Genomic DNA, 23650 nt, shown 5'->3' on the forward strand with positions numbered 1-23650 from the left:
AGCCGCCTACTCAGCTGAAACCCAACAGCTTTTTCCAATTTTCTCCCTCCCTGGGACGGTTCAATGACCTGGGGCTCTGCAGAATCGCTGGCAAATCCACCGAGGCAGGGCAGCGGTGCCTGCATGGGGATTGGCAATGCATCCCCAGATCACAGGAGAGCTCACAGGCTCCAAGCAGGTCTGTTGAGATGCTCCAGCTCTGCCTGCCCCTCTGGGAAGGGACAAAGCCTGATGCCATCAGCATAGGCAGCTCCTAAATGCAGGCAGCACAGTGCAGAGGGCTGGCCTAGACTGGCCATGGCATGGGTGAGCCATCAGCTTCCCAAAGTCCCAAACTTTAGGAAGTCCCAAACCCCACACTGTGGCTGGGGTTGCACAAAGAAATGAACACATGCATCAGCTTTGGCACGCACAGTTGAGCGCCGCAAGTCACAGCCTGGTGGAAAGAGGGGCTCATGATCCTCCCACGCTGTCCCTGCGGGAGGAGAAGACCCAATAACTCTTTGGCTCTCTGGGCAAGATACCCAAATTGGTCAAATCCAATAGTCCAAGATCCTTCCATGTTTGGAAGCAAATTCTTGTTCCCTTGGCAAGTCTGTTTGTCCTCAAAGAGCGCGTGGGGGGTATGTGTGTATATATAGCCGTTATTATAAGGGTGTGCGAAAAGCAAGTTTCTAACCAAGTTCGCTCCATATGTGGCTATAATTATGTGCCACTTCGGCCTGGGACTGACTCTACCTTCAGAAGGGAAGGGGAGAGAAGATGCAGAGACATTGGATGAGTGGCATGTGTGTTGGGCAGGCAGCGGATTTGTCCTGGACCGGCACAGGAGCTCCACGCTGTATCCTGGAGGAGGCCATGGGATGGGGTTTGCCCTGCTCAGTTCACGGTCGGCACCTGGTTCTGATGGAGGCTGAACTCTTTGGCTTTGAGGCGCAGGCTGGCGATGCTGTTGGCCATGTTCACCCCTTGGGTGGGTGTTGCGGTCCCGCTGGAGCTGTAGGAGGGCACAGTGCTGCAGGGAGGGAGCAGGGAGGAATGAGGCAATGGCCCATGGAGAAGTCCCCATGCCCTTTGTGGTCCTGCTGGCTTCCTGGGCCAGGCTGGCTGCTCCCTCTTGGAGATCTCTCACAAGAACAGCCAAGGCTTCGGCATTTTTATGTGCTTGGATGTGGGAACCCCTCAAACTATGCACCAGGAGGCCCTGCTTTGTGCTTTTGGATGTGATGGCTGAACATGAACAGCTGGGAACCAGAAGGGACCCATGCCACCTCCTGTGCTGAGATGTGGGAAGGGTCAGCACGAGGCCAAGCAAATCCCTTGCGAGGACCAGGGTGCCTGCTCCGGCCCCGAAATGCAAGGAGGCAGGGAAGCCTGCTCAGCGCTGGGCAGCGGATGCTCAGACAGGGTTGAAATGGTTCCCAAGGCCAAGTCAGACGAGTTCCTTTCAGCCTCATAAAACTCCCCAAATCCCCAGCAGTGGCACAGGGCTGCATTCCTGTGGCAGTGGAGTGGTCTCTAGGCAGCCCTGCCCCACAGCCACCTCCTCCTCAGCTCCTCCAGAGCCTCCACCTACCTGTATGGGGAGGTGCTGGTCCAAGAGAGATACTCCGGGGTCAGTGCAGTGGGCCGTGGTGCCATGGGCTGCTCAATGGCTGCTTCTTGGCTGTAGGATTTGAGCAGCGATGCCGATCTGTTGGCCAGCATCGCCCTCTCATTACGGCGGAACTTGGCCCTCCGGTTCTGAAACCACACCTGTGGCAGGGGGAAAGGTGGTCAGTGGGGACCCAGTGCGAGCAAGGATGTCCCAAGCATCTGTCCTATGGATCATGGTGATGTGCAGGATGGAACAAGGGAGGGGAGAGTCCCTGCTCCTGCCTGGGGGCAAGGCAGAGGGTGTTGTTTTCTCCCACACAAACCTGTGCTCACCTGGACTCTGGCCTCGCTGAGGTTGACCCTTCTCGCTAGCTCCTCCCGCACAAAGGCGTCGGGGTAGTGTGTCCTCTCGAAGACCCTCTCCAGAGCCTGCAGCTGGCTGCTGTTGAAGGTGGTGCGGTTCCTCCTCTGCTTCTTCTTCCTCTTGGCTGCCCCGCAGCTTGGGCTCAGGCTCTCACCTGTGGGGAAAGAACAGAAGCCAAATGAGAGCCAGACCTCTGTGAGACCCCACAACTCAACCAAGCTCAAGCCCTCCTGGGGGTGTGCACTGCCCTGCTCTGTGCCAGCCATGCTCCCTCCCGGCACCAGGGACTCTGTGGGGAGCAGCATTATGTGCAACCCTGTGATGTCCATGAGAATCAAAACCTATTTTGGGACCTGCTGGAGCTTAGGGTTAACCCCAAAATTTACCAAGGCCTGTGGTGGTTTCACATCTGGCTCAAACCATGTGGACCTGATTTTGAATACAGGTCTCAGTGTATCCTGGGGCTGCACTTGATCCAAACTGGGGCTCAGCTCTTGCTAAGACTTTAAGTCAAGCTTTCATGAACGGTGATGAAAATGAAGCACCGAAAAACCCCCAAGATGCAGGTCTCAGCTCCCACCTCCAGCAACCCCCCGAGGCCCCAGCTGTGGCATGTCCCCAAGGTGACACAGGACTGCAGCCAAGCATCTGCTCTTCCAGCCGTGGTCTTCAGAGCTCAGAACGAGCAGCACCGTGTCTCGCAGGGCTCAGCCTCCGCAGTGTTTATTTCTGGCTTTGCTGGCTCATGGAAACATGAAGCTGAGGGTGTAGTTTGGTTTCTCAGTATTGATCTTGGGCTGTCAGCCAAGCTGAGATTAATCTCTTCTTTGTCACTAATATCATAAGGTTTGGGCAAGTTTATGAAGTCTTTTTCCGAGACACCCAGTCAGCTGCCTGCAAAGGCTTCATGGGGAGCACGACTCGCTGTCGTTCTCCCTCATGGAGGTACTGGTTAATGATTCTTTCTGTTAATAAAGCATCTGGATCCAATCTGTACCTACTGGTGGGAAAGCATTTTGGAATTACTTGAAATGTTAATAATTTTATGACATTCTGATTCATGGCAGGGGTATTTCTGCTCTATATCATTGCAGAGGCCAGGGTGGCAGAACTCACCACTCCCTGAGTATGCTCACAAATTAAATGCTTGCTAATAATATTGTGATACTTATTTAATAAGTGCAGCATTTTCAGATGATACTTGAGCAACAAACAAAATCTACTGAAAGGGATATTAACTCTTCTGTTTCTAGACACATGTCATAAAGCTGTTGAGCAGGAGGAAACCACAGGCTCCAAGATCTTTAAGGCCAGAAAAACCTTCTTGGACCTTAACTCTGAATAATTCAAGCCATGAAACATCCAACAATAAGTTTTCAATCAAGTACCTAAGACACCTATGTGCCCAACTACACCACTCTCCCAAGACCTCTCTGCAGCCACTGGCATTTCTCTGGGTCTTTTATTATGCTGTAGGTGCAATTTGGCCTTGGTTGACCATCAACAATCTGTGCTCTTGTACTCTGGCCATGGCCTTCTTTGCTGGGTAAAGACACGATGGACAGTGCCTGAAATATGCATGGGTTTGAGGCCCTTTCCCCGGCCAGGAAACCACAGGCTGCACTTCGCCACCGATCGTGTTTAAAGGCTCACAAATAAAATTCTCAGAATTCCCTCCAGCACTTGTTCCTGCAGCTTCAAATGTTCTGCCAGTCTCTGCTTTCCAGTTGCCCTTTTTAGTTAAACTCCTTTTTTGGTCCTGTTTTCCTTCAGCGAGCTAATGAGCTGCTGGATTAAAATACATGAAGTCTAGCCATGGTTGTCCCTGAGTTTTCTGGGAGCCTGGGACTGAAATGGGAACCATCAAGCTGGGAAAGAGATACAGGATGTAATGGGGTGAGAGGTTTCCTTGTGGATTTATGACCATGCCACAGGACTTCTGGAGAAATGGCAGATCAGGGTTTGGTTCAAAAGGTGTAGTCACAAGAGCACACACTGTCCCTCACCAAACTGGCAATGATTTCAACAGAACCCTGGGAAATGTATAAATAAAATTTATAAACCCCCTTTGGCTTCATCCTCAATTTAAACATGGCTGTAAGACTTTTCCATAAGTGATGGTTTCTCTCACCCACTCTAATTTGGCTGAAAGAAAGGAGGAGGAGGAGGAGGAGGAAAGTTTTCTTAAATTAATTCTCAATCCAGTTCTGTAGGATCTGGCCACATTTCTGGCTGGTCTTTATCTCCCCAAACCCACAGAAGGAAGAGCTAAAGAGCCACAGGAGACAAGTGGTGCTGAGTGCTTCCCATATGGGGCTGGCAGTCATGCCAGGATCGAGGTTTAAGACTGGAGTTGGGTCAGGATGTGTCTGAGCACCAGTGGTTCCTGGGTTTTTGGAGACCTGCAAACCCCAGGCCATGCCAGTTTTGGGGCATTTTGTTCAGCCTCTATTGCTGCTTTTAATGGAGGGACCTTCCACACCTTTTCCAGGCCATCTCTGTATGGCATGGAGGCAGCTCCACACATGGAGTGCCTGCCTGGATCCTCTGCTCTGCTTAGGGATGAGCCCTGGTAATGCATCTACATCTTTTCATCATTAGCTCAGGCACTGCAGGCTTGTGGGACCAGACAAATGCCACCCTAACAGCTGGTGGTGAGTGTCTGACAGGTTTACAATGTACAGTCAGGCTGGATCTCTTCTATAAGAGATGCTTTAATAACCGCAAATCAGCTTCCCAAAAATGAGCATAGCCAAGTCCTCTGTGGCATTAGAGAAGGAATGGGAAGGGGGATGAGTTGGGTCCCCCAAAGACACCCTGTCCTCTCAGTGCCATCAGCAGGACTTGGATTTAACCAGAGCTGCTGACACCTTGATGGAGGAATTGGAAACCAGTTCCCCACCCCGATGGTCTTCCAGGAATAAGAATTTGTACTTGCACAAAGTTAAAACCAGCTCACCACCATTCACTGTTCTGCCCCAAAGCAGTGCTTGGGGAGGTTATGGAGAAAGCCAAACCCTTGCCTTTGTCAGGTATAATTTGGGGATTCATTTGGGCTGGAGGGACCAGTTTGGTTGGCCAACCCTGAGGTCAGAGGGCCTCCTGAGCCTTCCCTCCAGCCACCTTCCCTGTATTTATCTTCCACTGATTACAGTTTCCGCTGAAAGGAAAAAAAATGCAGGGAAAGGGGGAAAACAGGGGGGATAACATTACTGAATAACGAAAGATGACATGCGGGGGAGGACAGGGAGAGGGAGGCGAAGGGGCTTTGCACAAAGCAGGATGGGCCCGATGTGCATCACAAAAAAAGCCTTCAATTGCCTCAGAGTGTTAGGAAAGACAGGAGACTTTTCACCCGTGATGTGGATGAGTTTTGGGGTGCTGGATGTGGCCTGGGTAACCTCCAGCCTCCCCTCTGGGCTGTCCTGCCTCAGGCAGTGCTGCCCAAGAGCTGCAGACAGCCTGGGAGCAGCACTGGGCCCTACAGATGCCATGGGGTGCTGGGAGTCACCCCAGAACCCTTCTCCCTGTGGGAGCACCAATGCTGGCAAACCTGGACTGTGCCACACTGAGAAATTTGGGAGCGATGGGTCTTGCCCCATTTGCAAAGGCAACACCACCCCTGGCTCAGAGCCGTGCTGGTTCAGCTGGGCACTGGCCAAGCCCCCTCCTCTGACCCTTGCCTTTTCCCTCTGTCCTTCCCTTAGTTTACATAGGAAGGACTCGGCAGGTCTCAGCCTTGGTGCTAGGCTTGCTAAGGGGGGCCCTTACACTGGCAGGGCCCCCAACCTCCCACAGCTGCTGTTGAGCACTGTAAAGAGGTAATTTTCACTCGATTTCCACCAAGGCTTTGGTTCTGACTTACGAGCTCCATTAGCGCACAATAAATGGCCTCAGAGCAGCTGCGATCCAGATCAACCAGCACTGAGAATCCAGCAGCTCACTCACCTGAGCCCTGGGAACACGGGCACGGATACTCCCTGGGGATGTCTTTCAGGAATGGGCTTTATTGCCAGCCATGCTCAGTCTCCCCTCTGGACACCCAGTTTGGGAGGTTTCTTTGCAAAATGCTCATCCAGAGGGTGGTGGTGTTTGCCCAGCACCGTCCCTGCTACCCCAGAGGGTCACTTCAGCCAACTGCCAGCCTGTCTCTTCCCCAGGTGATGCTGCAAACCCCTCTCCCTATGAGCACCATTACATCCTGAGACAAGTTTTCCTGAGTCCAGCTCTACCACTTGGCTTTGGGGTGCAAATACCCCCCTTTTTCAGGGACCAGGTCAGAATGCAGCAAGTTCAACCCTCTCACACAAAAAGCCCAGGCTACATCTCCTCCAACGTGTTTCATTTTCCACCGCACCGCAGCCCCCACGGCCCTGAACAGTTTTCTGTCATTAAATTATTTCACACGTTCCATTTATTTGCGAGCAGTTTGCCAAAGACCCTTTAAGCTTTAAATTTTTCACACCCCCCCAGCCAAAATGATCAAATCTGCTGTACCATTTACTTCCCCTACTACGCCTGGAATGGCATTTTTTTCCTCCTTTTTTCTTCTTGGGTATAATTTAAGGGTTGAAATAGCCTGGAGGGAATTAGCTGTAAATTCTTCCTAACACAAATAAATTCAGCCCTCTAAGTTTCTATGTTTTTCAAACTGTTGAGAGACATTTTGGGTTTGTTTTACTTGAAATAATGATCGTGGCATATCTGACCCTCAGGCTGCGGCTGGCTCTAGCCAAATAAATAGCTTTTATTAATTAAGGTTTATCCTTAACAAATAAAACCCCAATTTGATCTCGGCCGGCTGAATTAGCAAAAATAAACAACGGGTTCTCTGGGCACTTGATGTGGATTTAACAAATTAACGCTGGGCCTTCATCAGGGAAGCCGCAGGGTGGTGGAGGTCTTTTACAGCCAAGAAATCCTTTGGAAAAACAATGTATTTCGTTTCTCCCATGGTCTCTCTCGGTAAACATGTGCACTCCCTTCATCCCTTTATACACTCGGGGGAAGCGAGGAGAGCTCCGGCGATGACGTCTGCCAAAGTTTCATGTGCAATTGTTTAACTTGTTCCTCTAAATCATGCGATGGGGAGGAAGCATTTCCCTTCACACTGCAGCGAGCTGGAGCAAAGCTCTGGGGTTTGGGAATTGCCCCTCTGTGGTGTGTGCCCACTCCAGCTCCTTTTATCCCACAACCTTCAGCTGAGACACCCGAAGCCAAGGTGTGATTTGGGGGTGCATGGGCTGCCAAGTGCAGATGATCCCTCTTTCCAGCAGCCACTTCCAACACTGCTCTGCCTTGAGAGCAGTTAGGAAAAGCCTGGGAGCCCAGGGAGTTTTATCAGCCCACACTGGGGCTTTGCAGGAAGGAGGGACAGCAGGAGGGATGCTCTACAGGCCAAACGGAAGCTGGGCTCTTGTCCCTGCTCATGGGTGCAGGAAGGATGGGGTTTGTTGCAGAAGGGATGGTGCAAGATGCCTACACCATAATGGGTCTTTAATCTCCCTGAATCATTTTGGAAAGCCTGGGGGACTGAGAAGCAGCCAGGAACCTGCCCCTCCACATGTGCTGGGTCACCCAGGTGCGGTGCCTTTCCTGCACCCACCAGCGAGCCCAGCCTGGGTGCACAGGACCAACACAGCACCAGCTTAGGGGCAAAACTGTATCAGTGAAACCCCCATTTCTGCATGATTTCACCCCAGTATCCAGGGGAGAAGCCCCTTAGGGCCACCAACCCCTGCCCACAGGATACCGGCCCCAGCTTTGCTTGGCACGATGCTGTGAGGTCCAAACCCATCCTGGGAACAACCATGGACATGGGGAACAAGGTATCCCTGGGGAACAAGGGCTGTCAGCCCCTCCCCAGGCTCCCCCACTGCTGGGAGAAGGCTCCCACTTCCTCATCCCGACCCACTGCCGCTCCCTGTTCCCTCTCCAGTGCAGCCCCAGCCTCGCAAAGACCCTGGGAGTGCTGAAGGCTCTGGGGGGAGGTTGAAGCTGGGGGGGTCCAAATGTGCTGAGTCCGAAGGAAACTTTCTCAGCTCAAGTGGCGTACATGAAAAATTTAAGAGAGGGGCAAGTCCCAGCTACTGGAGAAACATTACAGCGAAATGTTTCCGAGGATGTTTCACCTCATTAATTGTGAAAAAACTGAAACGCTGACACGTTTTTACAGGCTGCCAGTTTTGCTGGGGGAAAAGTGTCTCTGTTAAAAAGGAGCAGCAAAAGCCTGGACCAAGAAAGAGGCCAAGGCTGTCCCGGGGGGGGCCTTAGCCTGTGCTCACTGACAGGCAGCAGCAGCCTGTTTTATGGTTATAGAGCTGCCTCTGCACCAGCCAGAAACCACCCAGCACCGCAGTTTGCTACCCCCGGCCACACAGACACCCAATTTTTGGGAAGATCCTGCTCAGCAGTGCTGCAGCCCCAGGCATGTTCCATGCACAGCCTGCACCCCCAAAGCGCAGGAGGTTTTCCCCTTGCACTCCCGGATGGTGTGTGGTGTCTGAGCACCCATCACAGCAAGTTCAGCTGAAAGTCTGAAAAAACAAGGAAGGTCCTGGCTGAGCCAGCAGCATCCCTGCATCTCAGTGGGGATGTGTCCAACCTGTGCTGGTAACTCAATGGTGGCACTGAAGCCCTTTTTTAGCTCATTATTAGTGCAGCAAATGTAGTGGGAACATGATGCTTAGATGGGTATTGGGAACAGAAGGAACGTGAAAAGGAAGATTCCCATGTCGTGGGACACTGCTTCCCCTAGGGATGGTTCCAGCCAGCAATTAGCCACCAAATTCACTGCTGAGAGCTGTCAGTGGATTCAGAGCTGGCTCTCCAGTTGGCTCTGGAGCAAGGGCAGCCGTGCTGCAAAACCCAGGTGCACAAGAGGGACAAGATCAGGAAGTCACAGTGAGGAAGGAGGAAGATAATGAAAACAATGAAGAAGGGAAGCAGATGCTGGAGATGCCAGGTGAGAAACCAGCTGGCCAAGTCATGTGCTGTGATTTAGAGAGGATGCCCTGGAAGTTGAAAACTGCTGAAAACCACAGGGCTGCAAGCAAAGCCCTGAGGCTTTGACGTGCTCAGGAGTCCCTGAACATTCCCAGCACTTCCCACCATGCCAGAGGCTACTGCCCCGGCCAGAGGCTCCTGCACAGCCCAGCACGGCGCTCACCCAGCTGAGGCCAGGCCCCAGGAATGGTGTTTTGGCAGGGCCAGCTCCTGCGTCAGCGGAAGCATTTAATGAATTAATTGCAGCCACATTCCCTGAAGGAGGAGGCAGGGTTGGTGGGATGCTGTCAAGCCTCAGGGAGGGGCTGGGGAACATCTTTGGCCACAAAGCTCTGGTGCAATAAGGAGAGTAGGCTGAGCAGAACAAGAAGTTCCTGTCCACTCTCACAGGGATCTGGGAGAGATGGTGCCATCACCCACCTTTTACCTGGGGTGGGAACGGCCTGTGGACAGACCTTTGGAGAAGGTGACACGGACACATCCTGCTGCTGGGCTCACTGGCTCAGGATGCACCCCAGCATCCTGGCTGCAGCCCCGACCCTACACGAGGATCCAGACCACAGAGCCTGGCACCATCAGCATCCCCTGACACGCCTGCTCCAGAAACAGCCTCGAAAGCCTGCGACAGCGCTGGCACCCAGTGCAGGGCTCACCAAGGCCTCTGGCTGTGCTTTCCCAGCCGCCTGGCTCCTGCACCCCGGGAGCTGGAGCCGGGGCCATTGTGGGGCCGCGGGGCTCAGACTGCCTGGCTGCGCCCGCTGACGGTGGCACTGGCCCAGGGCAGCCAGCCCGGACCCAGAGTGCTGAGAGCACCCCTGGGGCTCGGTGATCTGCAAGAGAAATGTTCCCTCCCAGGACTGTGCAGCACGGGGTGACCCCAGCCTGGCACAGGGCTTTCGGGAGCTGCCAGGAGCATCCCGTGTGTTCACAGGAGGCTGTGGCTGCAGCCTGACACAATGGGCTGTCCCGGCTCCAGAGCCACCACTGCCTCCATTGTGTCAGCGCTCCATGGGGACAGAGCTGCGGAGGAGCTGAGCTGGGGCAAAGCTGGGGTGCTGCTCCCCAACGAGCACCCAATTTGCCCCTCAAGGCACGGTGAGGAGGAAAGGCTCCTGGGAAAGTCCACTGTCTGCACAGATCTGCTGGGGACAGTGGCTTTGAGTGGTCAGGATCAGGCAGGGTCTGGCATCTTCCCTGCTCATAGCAGGGGAACATGCAACTCAAAGGGGTTTGCACCCCTCTGGGGTCCCTCTTTTCTTAGTTGGGGCTGGGGTCACACAGAGCCTCCAAAAACTCATCCGCAGTGGTGCCAGTCTGGATGTCCCCTGAAAATGCCAAACAGGGGAGGGGGAAACAGGATAGATATTGGGATGAGTGCTCCCGGCTTCATGCAGGGATGCTCCGAGAGGCTGTGTCAGACCCAAGGACTCTTCAGGCAAATGTTTGTGGCTGCAGGGCTGGGGGTAGCAGGAGCTGAAGCCCTCCCAGCACAGCCAAGCGCCTCAGGAAAAGACACTGTGGTGGGTTTGACTGATCCAAGCCAAGTTCCGAGCAACACCGACCAACGGGGGAGCAGGAATTTTCATTTTGTTCTCCTGTGAATCTGCCAACCCCCACGGTGGAGGCCCAGGGACCCAACAAAAGGCACTGGCTCTCCCCCAGCCACCACCAGCCAGGAGCCTTCCTGGCAAGGAGACATTCACTGCAGAGCTTGCTTTCATCTCCCAGCCAGGAGACCTTCTTGGGGTGGGATGACAGCAGTGCTTGGGCTGTCCTGCACCTCACACCACTGCAGCACCCTGGGATGCTCCTGGAGACACAGCCCCCAGGTGTCCCTTGGGGATGCAGCCTCCCCACTTTGCCAGCTCGTTAAAACAGCCGAGCGTGGCAAGTGGCAGCACCGTGGTGGCTCACAGATGTGCAAATGGGCCCCTGTGGCTCAGGGAAACAGCCAGCCCAGACCCTGTGCCCAAAATGCTGGGATTTGGGTCAGCCCCAGGCACTGCAGTGAGGGGTCTGGGCAGGGGGAACAGCCATGGTGGCTCCCCATTAGCCACTGGAGAGTGGGATGGTGGGACAGATGATGGGCGATGCCAGCACAGACCCCACTGCCCTACATCAGGGCTGAGCACGGCAGATGCTGCTTCCCTTCCCATCCCACAGACTTTTAGGCACCATTTGGTGCATTCATGATGCAACCACAGAGGTGCCAACATCGCTCACACGCAGCCACCTGACGTAACAGGTTACCTGGTTTCCCAGCAGGGCGCAGACATGTGTAATTAATTAACACTAATGAGACTCGTGCAAGCACTGGCCCAGGAGTAGCACCAGCCTGCGCTTGCAAAGCACCACCAAACCTCTGGATTTTATGCAAAGTGAGTTTTCCTGGGGGCTGGGAAGGGGATGGGGGGTGCCTCAGGCCATCATGGTGTTGAGAGCTCACTGGGACTTTTGCTCAGTGTTTGAAAAATAAAACGAAATCAGCCAGGGCTGCATAGCAGGAACGTTGTGTGGAGGGCTGGCTCCCAGCCAGGGACCCCTGGCATGGCGATCCCAGCCTTCCTCTCCTCCCCAGCCCCCCCAAAAAGGTGGTTTTTTGAAATTTAATAGGCAAAAGCCCAAGCAAGCCAGCCCCAATGGCATCTGGCACTGAAACCCAACACCAGCCCCACGAGGTTAAAGCAGAGACCCCATTGCATCAGGGTCATTGCCAAGAGAGGGAAGGAGATGGGTAGGGACAAGGGGGAATGATGAGAATCTCCATGGTGTCCCCTCCTGCTGCCCACTGCCACTGCCCCAAGTTGCTTTTATTTTTTGAGGCCAAAAGGGTGTTTTTCACACCCAGGCCAACAAATCATGGAGCACCCATTTGATCAGTGAGCAGCAGCAGCTGCTGAGAGCCCATTCCATGGCCACCACCAGTGGACACCAGCATGTCTGGCCAGGGCAGGGGATGGGTGTGAGCCCCACTGGGACCCCATCCCAGCCCCACTCCAAGGAGGACCCTCGTGGGCGCCTGCACGCACAGACGTCCCAGAAGCCCCTGCCAGCAAGCAGCATCGCTGTCCTCTGGTCTGGTTTTCATTTGAGGTCGGTGGCCTCTCGCCAAATTTATTGTAAAACATTCATTTTAATAAGTGGCTCGTATCTTTTTTTCTTTTTTTTTTTTTTTTAACTCAGCCTGGTTAACTGTTTCCAGGTTAAAGCAGAACCGTGCACGGCGGGGATGCTGGGGATGGCAGGGATGGCAGGGATGGCGGGGGGACAGGATCACAGGCAGGTTGCTGGGGGCAGGTGCCAGCCATGGGGAGGACACCAGGGGATGACAGGATGGAGACAAGAACATCAGGGTCCTGCTTCTACAAAGGCCAGCAGAGCTGAGACCGTCACCTTCATCACTCCAAGCCTTCATCCCCTCCAGGTCCCCAAGGAGACCAAGTACCCTCCTGCCCCACTGGGCACCCTGACACGCTCATTCAAAATTAAAGCTTACTGCCCAATGGGTAACGGGGTTATGTTGAACATGCAGAGGGCTTCCCGAAGTGGACGTTGCCTGGTAGTTTAGTTTCAACATTTGTTTTAAGTTTTATAAACCTCTAATACTAATAGAAATGCTTGAGTGTCTTTTAATTTAAATGAAAACATTTTTTTTAAAATTTAAAAATTCCCCTGAGGTATTTACAACCCCCAAATTACAGCCATGTGGCCAGCCCAGATGAGAAAGTGAAATCGGTGAGGAAGGAGCGTGGCAGCTGCTCCAAGCCCAGCCCAGCACAGCCCTGTAGTGGCTGTCCCCATGTCACCTGTGTCCCCTCCACAGACTCTGCTTCACACCTTTGCTGGGGACATGGAATCCACGGAGTGACCAGCCCCTGGAGCTGTCAGCCACGGCTATCCCCAGCAGGATGGCATCCTTCTGTCTTTCTTGCCTTCCTTCTGTCCTTCCGTTTTTGTCTTCTCTCTGGAGCACAGTGGGTTTGGGGACAGGAGCTGCCCATGACCCATCCTGTGCCCTCCTCAGCTGTGCTGCTGCCAGACCAGGCTCTTTGCACCCCAGTGCTGCGTCCAGGGTCCCCTGAGCGCTCCCCTGCAGCATCACTGCTACTGCCACCCCCGACTCACTCCTGACAGCCCTGGCAATGCCCTGTGCAATCCCCCCTGCTTAGCAATGCCTTGCAGGACCTGGGGTACAGTGTGATTCCCCTGAATGGCTCAGTGCAACATGACTCCCTCTGCAGTGCCCTGTACGGCTTGGGGTGCCCTGTAACCCCACACACATCCATTGCAGAGCCCTGTACAGCTTGGGGTGCAGTGCAATCCTCACCCCACCCCAGCAATGCCCTGCGTGACCTGTGGTACCATGCCGACCCCGGTACACCTTGGGGTGCAAAGCAACCCCTCCGAACACACACGGCAATGCCCTGAACAGTCCAAGGCTCAACAGGGCTCCCCCCGCCGATGCCCTGCACAGCTCGGGGTGCAGTGCCCAGCCTGGGCTGGCTCACGCAGCCGAACCCCCCCAGTCCCAGCGGTGCCTGCGGGGAGCGCCGGGCTGTGCCCCCTCCCCAGCGCCCCGCTGCCATGTGCTCCCCGCCGCTCCCCCGGCTCCCCTGCCATGTGCACTCCAGTTTCCTTGCGTGTGAAGCCTGCAGCCTCTCGGATTCAGTGGCTGGAAAGGATGGCGCCTCTCCACATCTGGTTCAATGCGCGAGCCTGGCGCCTGGCTTAGCCACAGTCTCCATTCAGAGACACACAGACTTTAATAGACTCATACAATTCTTCCTGATCTATCACTGCAGCCGCAGCTGAAAAGCTGCTTTATTATATGCACTCAAAGGGGGATGAGGAGGGAAGGGGAGGGGGCCGGCGGCTGGCGCTGCCGCTCTCTAAAGGCTCCCAGCCCGCCCGGCATCCCCCGGGACCTGAACTGTCCCCCCCAGCCCTGCCCTGCCTCCCAGAGGCTGTTTTCCCCCCAAACCCGCAGGAAAGAGCAGCACCGCAGCCTCATTATCTCTCCTGTTCAATTAACACCCTCCAAGCTGCCGTTTGCACCCGCACCGTCCACGGGTGGGGCTGCACGGGACGAGGTAGCAAAGGGGACCCCGCCTGTCCCCCTAATGTCCCCAGGATGGTTTCACTCCCCCACAGGCTGGAGCAATTTCTCCCAATTCCTGCAACATCAGCATCCCAATTACCCCGCAATTCCCTGACTGAGGATCGGCAGCCGGAGCTGTTGGATCGGCAACAGGGGCTGCCCGGGGGTGAGGAGCTGCCCCACAGGCGATGCCCCGGCAGGTCCCAGCGCTGGGCTGGTTCTCCCAGGGGCAGCACAGGGCAGGGGCTATCTGGTGAGGGATGCTGAGCATGGACAGGGCATTTCGTCACGCCGTGGGAAGGCTGGAAAACCTCGCCCGCGGTCATGCGTCCCTCGGGCAAAGGCAAACATCGGGAATGCCTCAAGGGCGAGGGTAGGAATTTTTGTGTTAATTCTCGGAAATTTAGGGTTGTCCAGTGAAAAACAAGCAGTTTTGCAGTTTTGGGGCGGTCCTGGCCAACAGGCATCGGAAAACCGCCTTGAAACCCCAAATCAGGCCTTTCTCCCCAAAAGCATTGCTGTTCCCATCTTCCCTGACCCTTTTGGGCACCACCAAGACCAGGGGGGTGGTGGCCTCTGCCCGCCACACTTCCACTCTTGCTCCCAGTTGCTTGTTCCAGCCAGGACAAACCTGATCTGCATTAACCCTGGTCTAAATCCTTGCTCAGTCCCAGCTCAGCCCAGTCATAACCCACTGCCCCAGCATTTTAAAGGATGCTCTGATCCAGTTCCCTGGCTCAGGGATCCCATCCTGGAAGGATAACTCCTTCCAGCTTCTGCTCATGCTGCAGGGATGGAATGAGGTGCCCGTGTGGGGACACCAAGCCTCTGCCAATCCCAAAGCACCTGAGTCCCATCCTGCTTCAAACCTCACCCCTTCAGCTCAATGATTTTACAGCTCTGGGGAAATAACTCCCCATGGCTGAAGGAAATCAGCCTCTGGAGAAGGGGTGATCAGCCCCACTCCCTGGGAGAGAGGAGGGTTTCTAACGAGGCAGCCTCAAAGCCCCAAATCATTTCATCAGCCTCCCAGCTACAGACACACGCCCAGGCTCTCTTAAAATGCTGATTCGTTGAAATTCACCCATCTTGGCTGCGCAGAGTCGAAATTTCATATTTTTCCTGTGAATCAGCCCCATTCCCTGAAATAACAGCCCAAAAAGAGAGGGGAAATAGTCTTGCACTGAGCTGTTCCTGGTCGAGTGAAACATAACAGCCCAGGGGGAGACAAGCAAGGTGTCCCTGCACCCCCAGCACCCTCCTGGGCTGGGCATGGCTGTGTCAGGGGGTGTCTGAGCTGCTGCTGGGGACTAAAGCACATCAGTGGGTGCTGCCAGGACTCCTAGGGAAGTGGGGCAAAGCCTTGTGTCCCCACAATGTGCAGGACCCCACCACTGTCCCCTCTGGACACTGTCATGCTGTGATTCTGCTGCTGGAAAGTGGTTTCAGAAGGAGCATCCCCCACAGCAATGCCTGCCAAAACCCGGCTCACTGGGGGTGCCGAGCAGAGAAAAATCCCAGCAATGAGAAGACAGGGAGAAAAGCGATTTTCCTGCCCTCCTGGCCCAGCCAAGGCTGCTCCAGCTCTTGTGCTCCCCCAGCAAGAGGGGAGCCATCTCCCCACGCCCTGGGTTTGGGTTTTTTCCCTTTACCCTCTGGCAGCAGCTCTCCCAGCACAGAAGTGAGCACGTGTGGGGATCCCGCAGAGCCCTGCAAGCGCTGCAGGAACGTGCTGGTATGTGTTTCCCTGTGCCCTGGGGAGGGCTCAGCATGGGCAGGGCAACTTCCTGGGGCCCCTGCTCCAGCCCAGAGCCCCCTGAGCTGGGGCGGGGGGAGCCTGGAGCCCAGGTGGGGGTGTTCAGCTCATCCGGGGGCGGATTTTCCCCAAATCAGAGCCCTGGTGTCACCAGTCAGTAAGAGCCTGACAGCACCCAGGGCACGGGGAGGAGTGGGATGGCGACCCAGTGTCACCATGGGAGGAGCAGGAGGGTGAGTGGGTGCCACTGTGGGAGGGGTGGGATGGTGAGTGTGTGTCACCCTTCAAGGCTGGAGGGCACAGGGAAGCACAGAGAGGAGGTACCAGGGTGAACCCCATGCCAGAAGCTCCACGAGACCTGGGGTCTCTTCCAGCTGTGACTCTCCTCCCTGCCTGTGCCTGGCAGTGATTTGTGCTGCTCTGGCTGGTTTTGTAGGGTGGTGACCTAACTCAGCCCCCTACCCTGCCTGTGCCATGGGAAAGCAGCACTCCCACCCCACTGCAGTTTTTGGATAGGTGAGACCTGAGGAACCAGTTTCCTCCTGTCCAGGACAGGGGACCATGTGCAGGACAGTGGTCCTGTGGCAGAGGCACAGCATAAGAACCACAGTGCAGGGTGTCCCCAGCTAGGGAGGGGGAAGCCTGGCTGCAGGGAACACACTGCAGGTTGGGGCTGTCCCCTGTCCCCTGCATCAGCCTGGGGTACACAGGATGGGTCCCTCCCCACAGCCCCTTTATTCCTGACTGGGATATGCTGGGCTCCCTGTGAGTGGCTGGAAACCTTCTGGGTGAGCTGGGACCTGCCAGGCTCCCCATCCATCCATCCATCCATCCATCCTTGTCACCAGTCCTGTACTAAGCACGAACAAATGTGGAGGGCTGGGAGGAGGGCCAAGGTGGGGAGCTGCCACACGAATTAACTGGCACTTACTGACTAACGGCTGATGGACGCTGCACTGGGGACCCGCCAGCATCAGGCACTGGACAAGCGCTGTCCCCTCCCCTCGGGACCATCCCACTTCAGCAGCCCCAAGGGCACATGGGGAAAATCCCCTTGTCTGGAGGTCTGCAGCCCTCAGAGCCCTCCAGGCAGGGGGGTGTCCCCAGACAGGCGCTGGGGACAGGGAGGGTGATGCCTGGTCACTGAGATGGCTCCTGTCCTGCTGCCACACACTCGGCTGGGCTGGCCTTACAAGGACAGAGATGATTCACCTCCCCCTCTGCTCCAGATGCCACCATTCCCAGCTCTGCCAACAGGGACTGTCCCCCCTAAGGGCCCTGCCGGAGATCTGCCAGCCCGGGAGGGCAGCCAGGCACCCTCAGCTGCTGCTGTTTTGGGAGTGGTGAGGGATGATGGGTGCTGTAAACGCTGCACCCCAGCCCTGCTGCCCCACTCCAGTGTATCCCAACCTCATCCCACATGCCATGGCAAGCAGGATGTGGTGCCACCCCAAGCAGCAGGGACCAGCCCCTCCTTTAGGGAACAAAAGCCTCTCCTTGGAGAGCTGAGCCACATCTATCAGACAATTCTCAAAGCCTGTTCCCCTCCACAGGGGCTGAGTCGGGGTCCCTACACCACTGCCTGTCCCTGGTCAGGCATCCAGAAACCACAGAAAGCCTCCCAGCAGAGCAGCCTGAAGGATGTCCAGCAGTTTTGGGGCTGTGGAAAGCAGATGGGTGCTGGAGAGAGATGTCTGATGGGTCTGGGGTTCCAGGGCAGGGGGGCCTCAGCTGGGTCCAGGCACAGGGGATCGGCCACGAGTTAATGACTCTGGGTTTAATTGTGGCCGAGCCATCTACGTGCGCAGATGTCCCAGGGAAGGCACATCCCGGCCATGGTGTTACAGAGCTGCCTCCTGCCAGCGCAGCCAGCCAGGTCAAGGTGTCCCCGAGCTGCACGCACACATGATAGGGACAAGGGGTATTTGGGAAGGTAGAGCAGTACAGCCAAACTGTCCTGGGAGCCAGGACCAGCACAGTCCCTGGACTGGAACACCACAGGGACATCAGCTGGGATGGCTCTGCCTCAAGGAAGGTACCTGTGCCCTGGGAGCAGTTTGGGGCTACCTGGGGCAATCAGCCACCACTTTAACTCCAGGATCAAGTCCATTTTCCCCTCTGATACCAGGTCCCTGTCCCTCCCTGCCTCACTTCTCCCTTTTCAGCTACCCTGGTTTACATAATTAAAGCCAATTTGTTGTAACAACATCTTAATAATTCCCTCTGCCCCTTGGAGTGCTGCTTCTTCTCTCCTCTCCTTCATCACTGCTCTGCTCAGCATCCTCACAGCCCCAGAAGAGGTCAGAGGGTCCCAGGGGATGAGGAAGGGGCTTCAGGCACTGTTCTAAAAATGGGATGTCCAGGGGCCACTACATCTCCCTATCCCACTGCCAGGTCCCAGTGGCTGTAGCCAAATAAATGGTCAATGCATGCCTGCCCCATGCCAAAGGATCCCCTTGGAGGGGCCACAGCTCAGCTGTGACAAAAGTGACTCTGAGTTTTCAGCCCCAAAGTGGCTGCCGGAGCCAGTGCACAACTCCCTCTCCCATCCCCAGGCGGCACCAAAAGTAAGTTCATTGTTTGAAAAGCCATCAGTCAAGGCTTGCTGGCTAAAATTACCCTCCTGCTTTATCATCTTGAGAACATTAAGGGCTGTTGTTAACAGATGTTTCGCGTTACACATTATTTGTTAGTCTAATGAAAGGAGGTGAACAAGCTTTCAAGACCTCAGAAGTTGTGCCGAAGGTTTTCGATGGGAGGCTGTTGCACCACTCCAGGGGAGGATGAAGATGAGGATGTGGATGAGCTCTCGCCACCCTGTTGACTTTTATTTGCCTGGCTTGTGGGATTTCTGATTTTTGGGTGTCATGAGAGCACTGTGTTGCAGAGATATTTGTGTTCATCATCCCAGGAGGATGCGCTGGGTACTCTCAGGGCCAGTTTGGGGCTGTGGCCAAGGCAGGGCTGAGCAGCCCCTCGGCTGGAAAGGGAGTTGGGCACGGCTTTTGTGCTCAGTGCCAGCAGGAAGGGATGTGCCAGCCCCGCAAGGAACTGCAGAGGGGCTGCTCCTGGAGAAGAGGTGTGCCAAGGGCCCCAGACATGGGGCTGCCTCCACCCACCCTCTCCAGCAGGCAGGGCTGTGGGGTGGGGGCGGCGGGTGAGCTCAGAAGGGGGTTGAATCCCCTTCTGCAGAGAATAAGCCCCTGCCCTAAGCTTCTCTGGCCGTGCCAACCTCCAGAACGGAAAATTCTCACTGCTGCTTCCCTGGGGAAGGGGAGGGGGGTTTGTCAGGGTTGCAGCCTGCTGGGCACGGCCTGGGGCTGCCTAAAGCATCCTTGTGCCAGCTCTGCCAACGCAGCCCCCCAGCCCCCAACGAGCCCTGCCTGGGGCAGGGGTACCAGCAGCTTCACAGCAGGTTCAGGGCTGCTCTTCCTCCAACCCACAAGCACAACGACCCCGATGGTTCGTGGCTGGAGCACAGAGCCACATCCTGCAGAGAGATGCAGAGGCACCGTGTCCACTTGCGTTCTTAACAAACCCACTGCCACCAGCTGCGGGGCTCCACACCTGCATCTGGCAGAAAAACCCCACGAAGAAGAAGAGGAAGATGAGAGAAAACCCTGAGAGGCTGTTTTGCTTCAGGACACCAATAAAAGATAAGGTTACCAGTAAAAGTTCCTTTGCTGTCATCGCGCTGATGCCGAAAGCATCGCAGATCTGGAGCCAAAGGCTGGTGCTCACAATGCAGCACTTTTGCCTGGTATTTCGAGTCTCCCCATCTCAGTTTAGGAAATTGCATCCCAGTTAAGGCAGTGCCAGCAGGTAAGAGATCTCAAAGGTCCAGTTTTGCGTGTGCACAGGTTCTTGTCTCTGTTTCCTTGTTCTCTTCCTGCCCACTGCTCTCAGCTCCCAGGTATTTTTCAACATCAGAAATGCTTCCACCACTGGACAGCTTGTCAGAGCATTCCAGATGCAGATGGTGCCTCCATCCATGCAAGCTTGCCGGAACAGGTGCTAATGGGAAATAATCTCAAGTGGGCCAGCAGTGCTGGGATCTGCAGACCAAACCCCAGGGCCCCTGCCCCAAGAAGAATGGGCTTTTAGGGTGAAAAACGGGCTTGTAGTGATTGTGCAGCCTCTCTCTCTGTGTTTTGTATCACGCTGGGTCCACACTGAGTTCTTTGGGTGCATTAGGAGCCCAGCAGGGCGGTAGTTTCTTTGCTGTTTTGCTAACAGCCCTGAGACCAACTGACTGCTGCAGGCTGGGCTGGGTTTCCAAAAGCTGTGCTGACCCCACACGGAATATTGTCCCCCCCTACAGACCCACAGGCAGGAGAAACCCTCCCCACAGCCCCAAAGCTACTGCCAGAAGTACAAACAAAACCCAAGGGAAAGGGAGGGAGGGTGGAAAACAACACTGAAAATACCAGATACCATCCCAAAAAGCAGCGCCCAGCCTCAGCCAGCCCTCAGCAGCACGAGCAGAGGAAGGCTGGGGGCTCAGTGGGGCTGCTCCATGAAGGAAAGAGGCTGTGCAGGGAATGAGCTGTGGGTTCGAGAAAGATGCTTTAGACCTGCACGCAGCGTAGGAGCCACAGGAGGGGACAGAGAGAGCACCCGGGGGGGACTGAAGGGACTGAGCCCCCTTCAGCAGCAGATTCCCGGGTGGGCTGTGCACCCTGGCCAGGCACAGGTCAGACCCTCGGCAGGGCTGTCAGCACCCCAGGGCTGTAGAAAACAAGCCTGGGGTAGCACAGCCCAGCCGGGAGAAAGATCTGAGGGGTGCCACCCCTCGGGGAGGGCTCCGGGGATGGCGGGGCTGCACCCCCACCCCACGCTCTGCCTCCCCTCTGTCACCTCTGTGTCCCGAGGGGACACTCTGGTCGGGGGGGGGGGCTCTGGGGGCTGTCGGCTGCCCCTGTACCAGGGCTTTGCCCTAAGGATGGGGCGAACCCTCCTCACCCCCGCCCCAAGACCGGAGCGGGATGCGCGGGACCGGCGGAGCTGCGCGGAGGGATGCGAGCGGGATTGTCCCGTTAAAAACGCGCCTCCGGCCAGGACCGAGCGCCATGAAGCCGCATCCCGGGCCGGTCCCGTTCTCCTCTCCCAGCCCCAGTTCCGTCCCCGTTGATCCCGGAGACGCGCAGCCGCGGCCGCCGGGACGGGACCCGCTGCGCCCCGCTCCCCACGGCCCCGCCGGGCCGCCCCCGCTCCCCGCGCCCGGAAACCGAGACGGGGAGCCCCGGGGGAAATGGGGACCCCGCAGGCCGCGCAGCCCCGGACCGACCGCCCGGGAACGTCGCGTACCCGACACCTCCGGTGCCGGCGAGGAGGCGGCCGGCGCGGGGTCCCTGTGCCCCCTGCCCCACTGCGGGGTCCCTGTGCCCCCTGCCCCACTGCGGGGTCCCTGTGCTCTCTGTCCCGGGTGCGGGGTCCCTCTGCCCCAGCCGTCGGGGGGGGGTCGGCACCCTCGCAGCTCGCCCCGACGGGGGTCCCCCTTCCCTTCCACCCGCTTCCCCAGTTCTCCCCACTCCGCCGCGGGGGGACACCGACCCCTTTTGTCCGTGGTGCCCGGCCCGCGGCAGGGGGGACACGGCGGGGACACCGCATCCCCAAAGCTGCCCCATCCCCGGGGAGCCCGTCCCGGGCCGGCGGGACTCACCGTCCTGGGGCGCTGCCTCGCTGCCGCTGCTGCCTCCCGACGGCTCCGGGATGGCCTTGCCGCTACCGGCGGGCGGCGGACCGGCCGCGGGGGTCCCGTTCATACCGGCCGCCACCTCCTCCAGGTCGAGGAGGTGGCTCACGCTGAAGTTTTTCCGGCTTTGAGCGTTTTCGGGCGGCTCCGGGCCGCGCACGGCGCCGGGGGCGAACGGCTTGTCCATGGCGAAGGCTGGCGCCGAGTCCATGGCTCCCACCCCCAGCCCGCAGCCCACCCCGAGGTGCCGGGCCGCTCCCCGGCCCCCTTCCCCTTCCCCACCCACCCCCCCCACAAAAAAAAAAAAGAGAAAAAATTATAATAATAATAATTTTTTTTAGATTGGGGGGGGGGAAATAATCACAGCTGCCCTGTGAGTCCGGCTCCCTCCCCAGCCCCTGTTCCGCCTTGTGCTGACGTCTGGGGAAAAAACCACGCTCCCAGCCCAAACTTTCTTCCCCTGCTCTTTGCTCTGGAGCTGTTCAAACAAACGCCCCTGCTCTGAGCCGAGCGGGGCGGCCCCTCGCCCCCCCCCGGCCCTGCGACCTGCCCCCCTGCCAGGGACCGAGCCCCGCCGGCAGCCAAGCCGCGGAAAGGGGGGGCAGAGAGGGAGGGAGACCCGCTTTCCGCCCCCCTTTCTCTCTCCCTCTTACCCCATCCACATCACACCCCCCCAGCGCTGTTTTAAGTGCTTCTATCAACAAGTGTAAGTGGCTGCGCTCCGTGGGGAGGGATGGGGTGGGCTGGGAGAGGGGCTGGAGGGAGAGGTGACCCGCAGGTTAGCGGGGGACACGGCCCCCCTCCACCTCCAACCACTCCCCCTCCTCCGGTCCCCATCAACCCTGGAGCAAGGTCACCTCTCCTGGGAAAAGCCTGGCTCTCTCGCCTTAATGAGATAATTACGTCCTGCACCACAGTTAAAAACTCATAGGCTGCTTCCCTTGGGGTTAGAAAGAAACCTCCCTAATGAAAACCAGCCACCGGGAAAAAGGAGTTTTTCCTCTTTAAAATTATATGTATTTATATATATACAGATATATACACACAGATATGCAGGGAGGAGGCAGTGGGAGGGAGGGAGAGGGGCAGACCCCGGGGCTGGTTGCTGGTGTCCGGAGAGGGCTGGGCTGGCGGCGATGAGCAGAAATCGAAGAGGTTAAACAATTATTCCTTCCGCTCGATTGCAGCCGCTCTCCTGCCCCGCCGCTGCGGGCACATATGGACAGGGCTGCGCAGGGTTCCACGCGAAACCTCCAAGCGAGATCGGCCGGCTCTGAGCTCATAAACATCGCTACTCCAGCACGGCCGAGGGAGGCAAACCCCTGGCTGAGTTATTTTAACATTTGTCGAAAGCTTTTCTTGCGCTCCCTTCCCCTTCAAGTCGGAGGCGTGCAGATTTTTAAGCCAGCCAGTGCTGCCAAATCTGATCTTCCTGACAGGGAAGCAGCTTCCCAGAGCTCTCCACCTTGGAAGGGGTGTAGCTGAAGGCAGATTTTGGCTCTCTCCAGCTCTGCGGGGGGCTCCTCCAGTGTGCAAACAAGCCAGCCCAACCTCTCTTCCCCCTCTTTTTTTTTTTTTTGTGGGGGGTGGTCAATTTATTGGTTCTATTCGTCCAATTTGCTGGCCCTAGGGGCACTCTGGGAGTCAGCTCCGGCGTTTGGTTCTGTCCCCTCGGCTGGTAAATCACGGGCTGGTGTCACACTGCTTCTGCTCCTGCTTCCCTGTGGGTGCTCCCAAAGATGGGAGTTTTGCCCCTGCCCAGCACCCAGCTGGACAGGTCCCTGTCCCACCGTGCAGGGCAGTTCTGCATTCTGTGGGTTTTAGAATGCAATAAATTGCCACCAACCTTCCTGGCTGCTCCGTGCTCTCAGGGAGGAGATGGCTGCATCACCCTGGGACCACCAGCCCTCGGGGACCCAGCACAGCCTCCTGCCACCCTTCCTTGTCCAGGTACCTGCTTGATCCTGCTTTTTTCCACCATGACTGCAGGGACAGACCCCTCCCAGGATGGGGATGACACCATGTCCAGGAAAAACTGCTCCAGGATCAGCCTGGGGGCTGGAGACCTCCCCTTGGAGGACAGTGACCCATCAGCAATGGGCACTGGTTGGCCAGGGCTGCTGAGGGGGCCAGGGC

At 56.7% G+C, this 23650-nt stretch overlaps 1 protein-coding gene across 1 annotated transcript; it reads right to left on the reverse strand.

The window, feature by feature from the left end:
• Window positions 1–879: 879 nt before the first annotated feature.
• Window positions 880–21725, reverse strand: PRRX2 (paired related homeobox 2; the record flags this gene model as incomplete). Its single annotated transcript, XM_082295411.1, has 4 exons — window positions 880–1015; window positions 1577–1755; window positions 1930–2114; window positions 21482–21725. 4 exons carry the CDS (start codon window positions 21723–21725, stop codon window positions 880–882), a joined length of 744 nt encoding a protein of 247 aa, XP_082151537.1.
• Between the last annotated feature and the right edge of the window lie 1925 nt (window positions 21726–23650).

The sequence above is a fragment of the Coloeus monedula genome (assembly GCF_965178545.1).
Source record: "Coloeus monedula genome assembly, chromosome: 21".
NCBI lineage: Eukaryota > Metazoa > Chordata > Aves > Passeriformes > Corvidae > Coloeus > Coloeus monedula.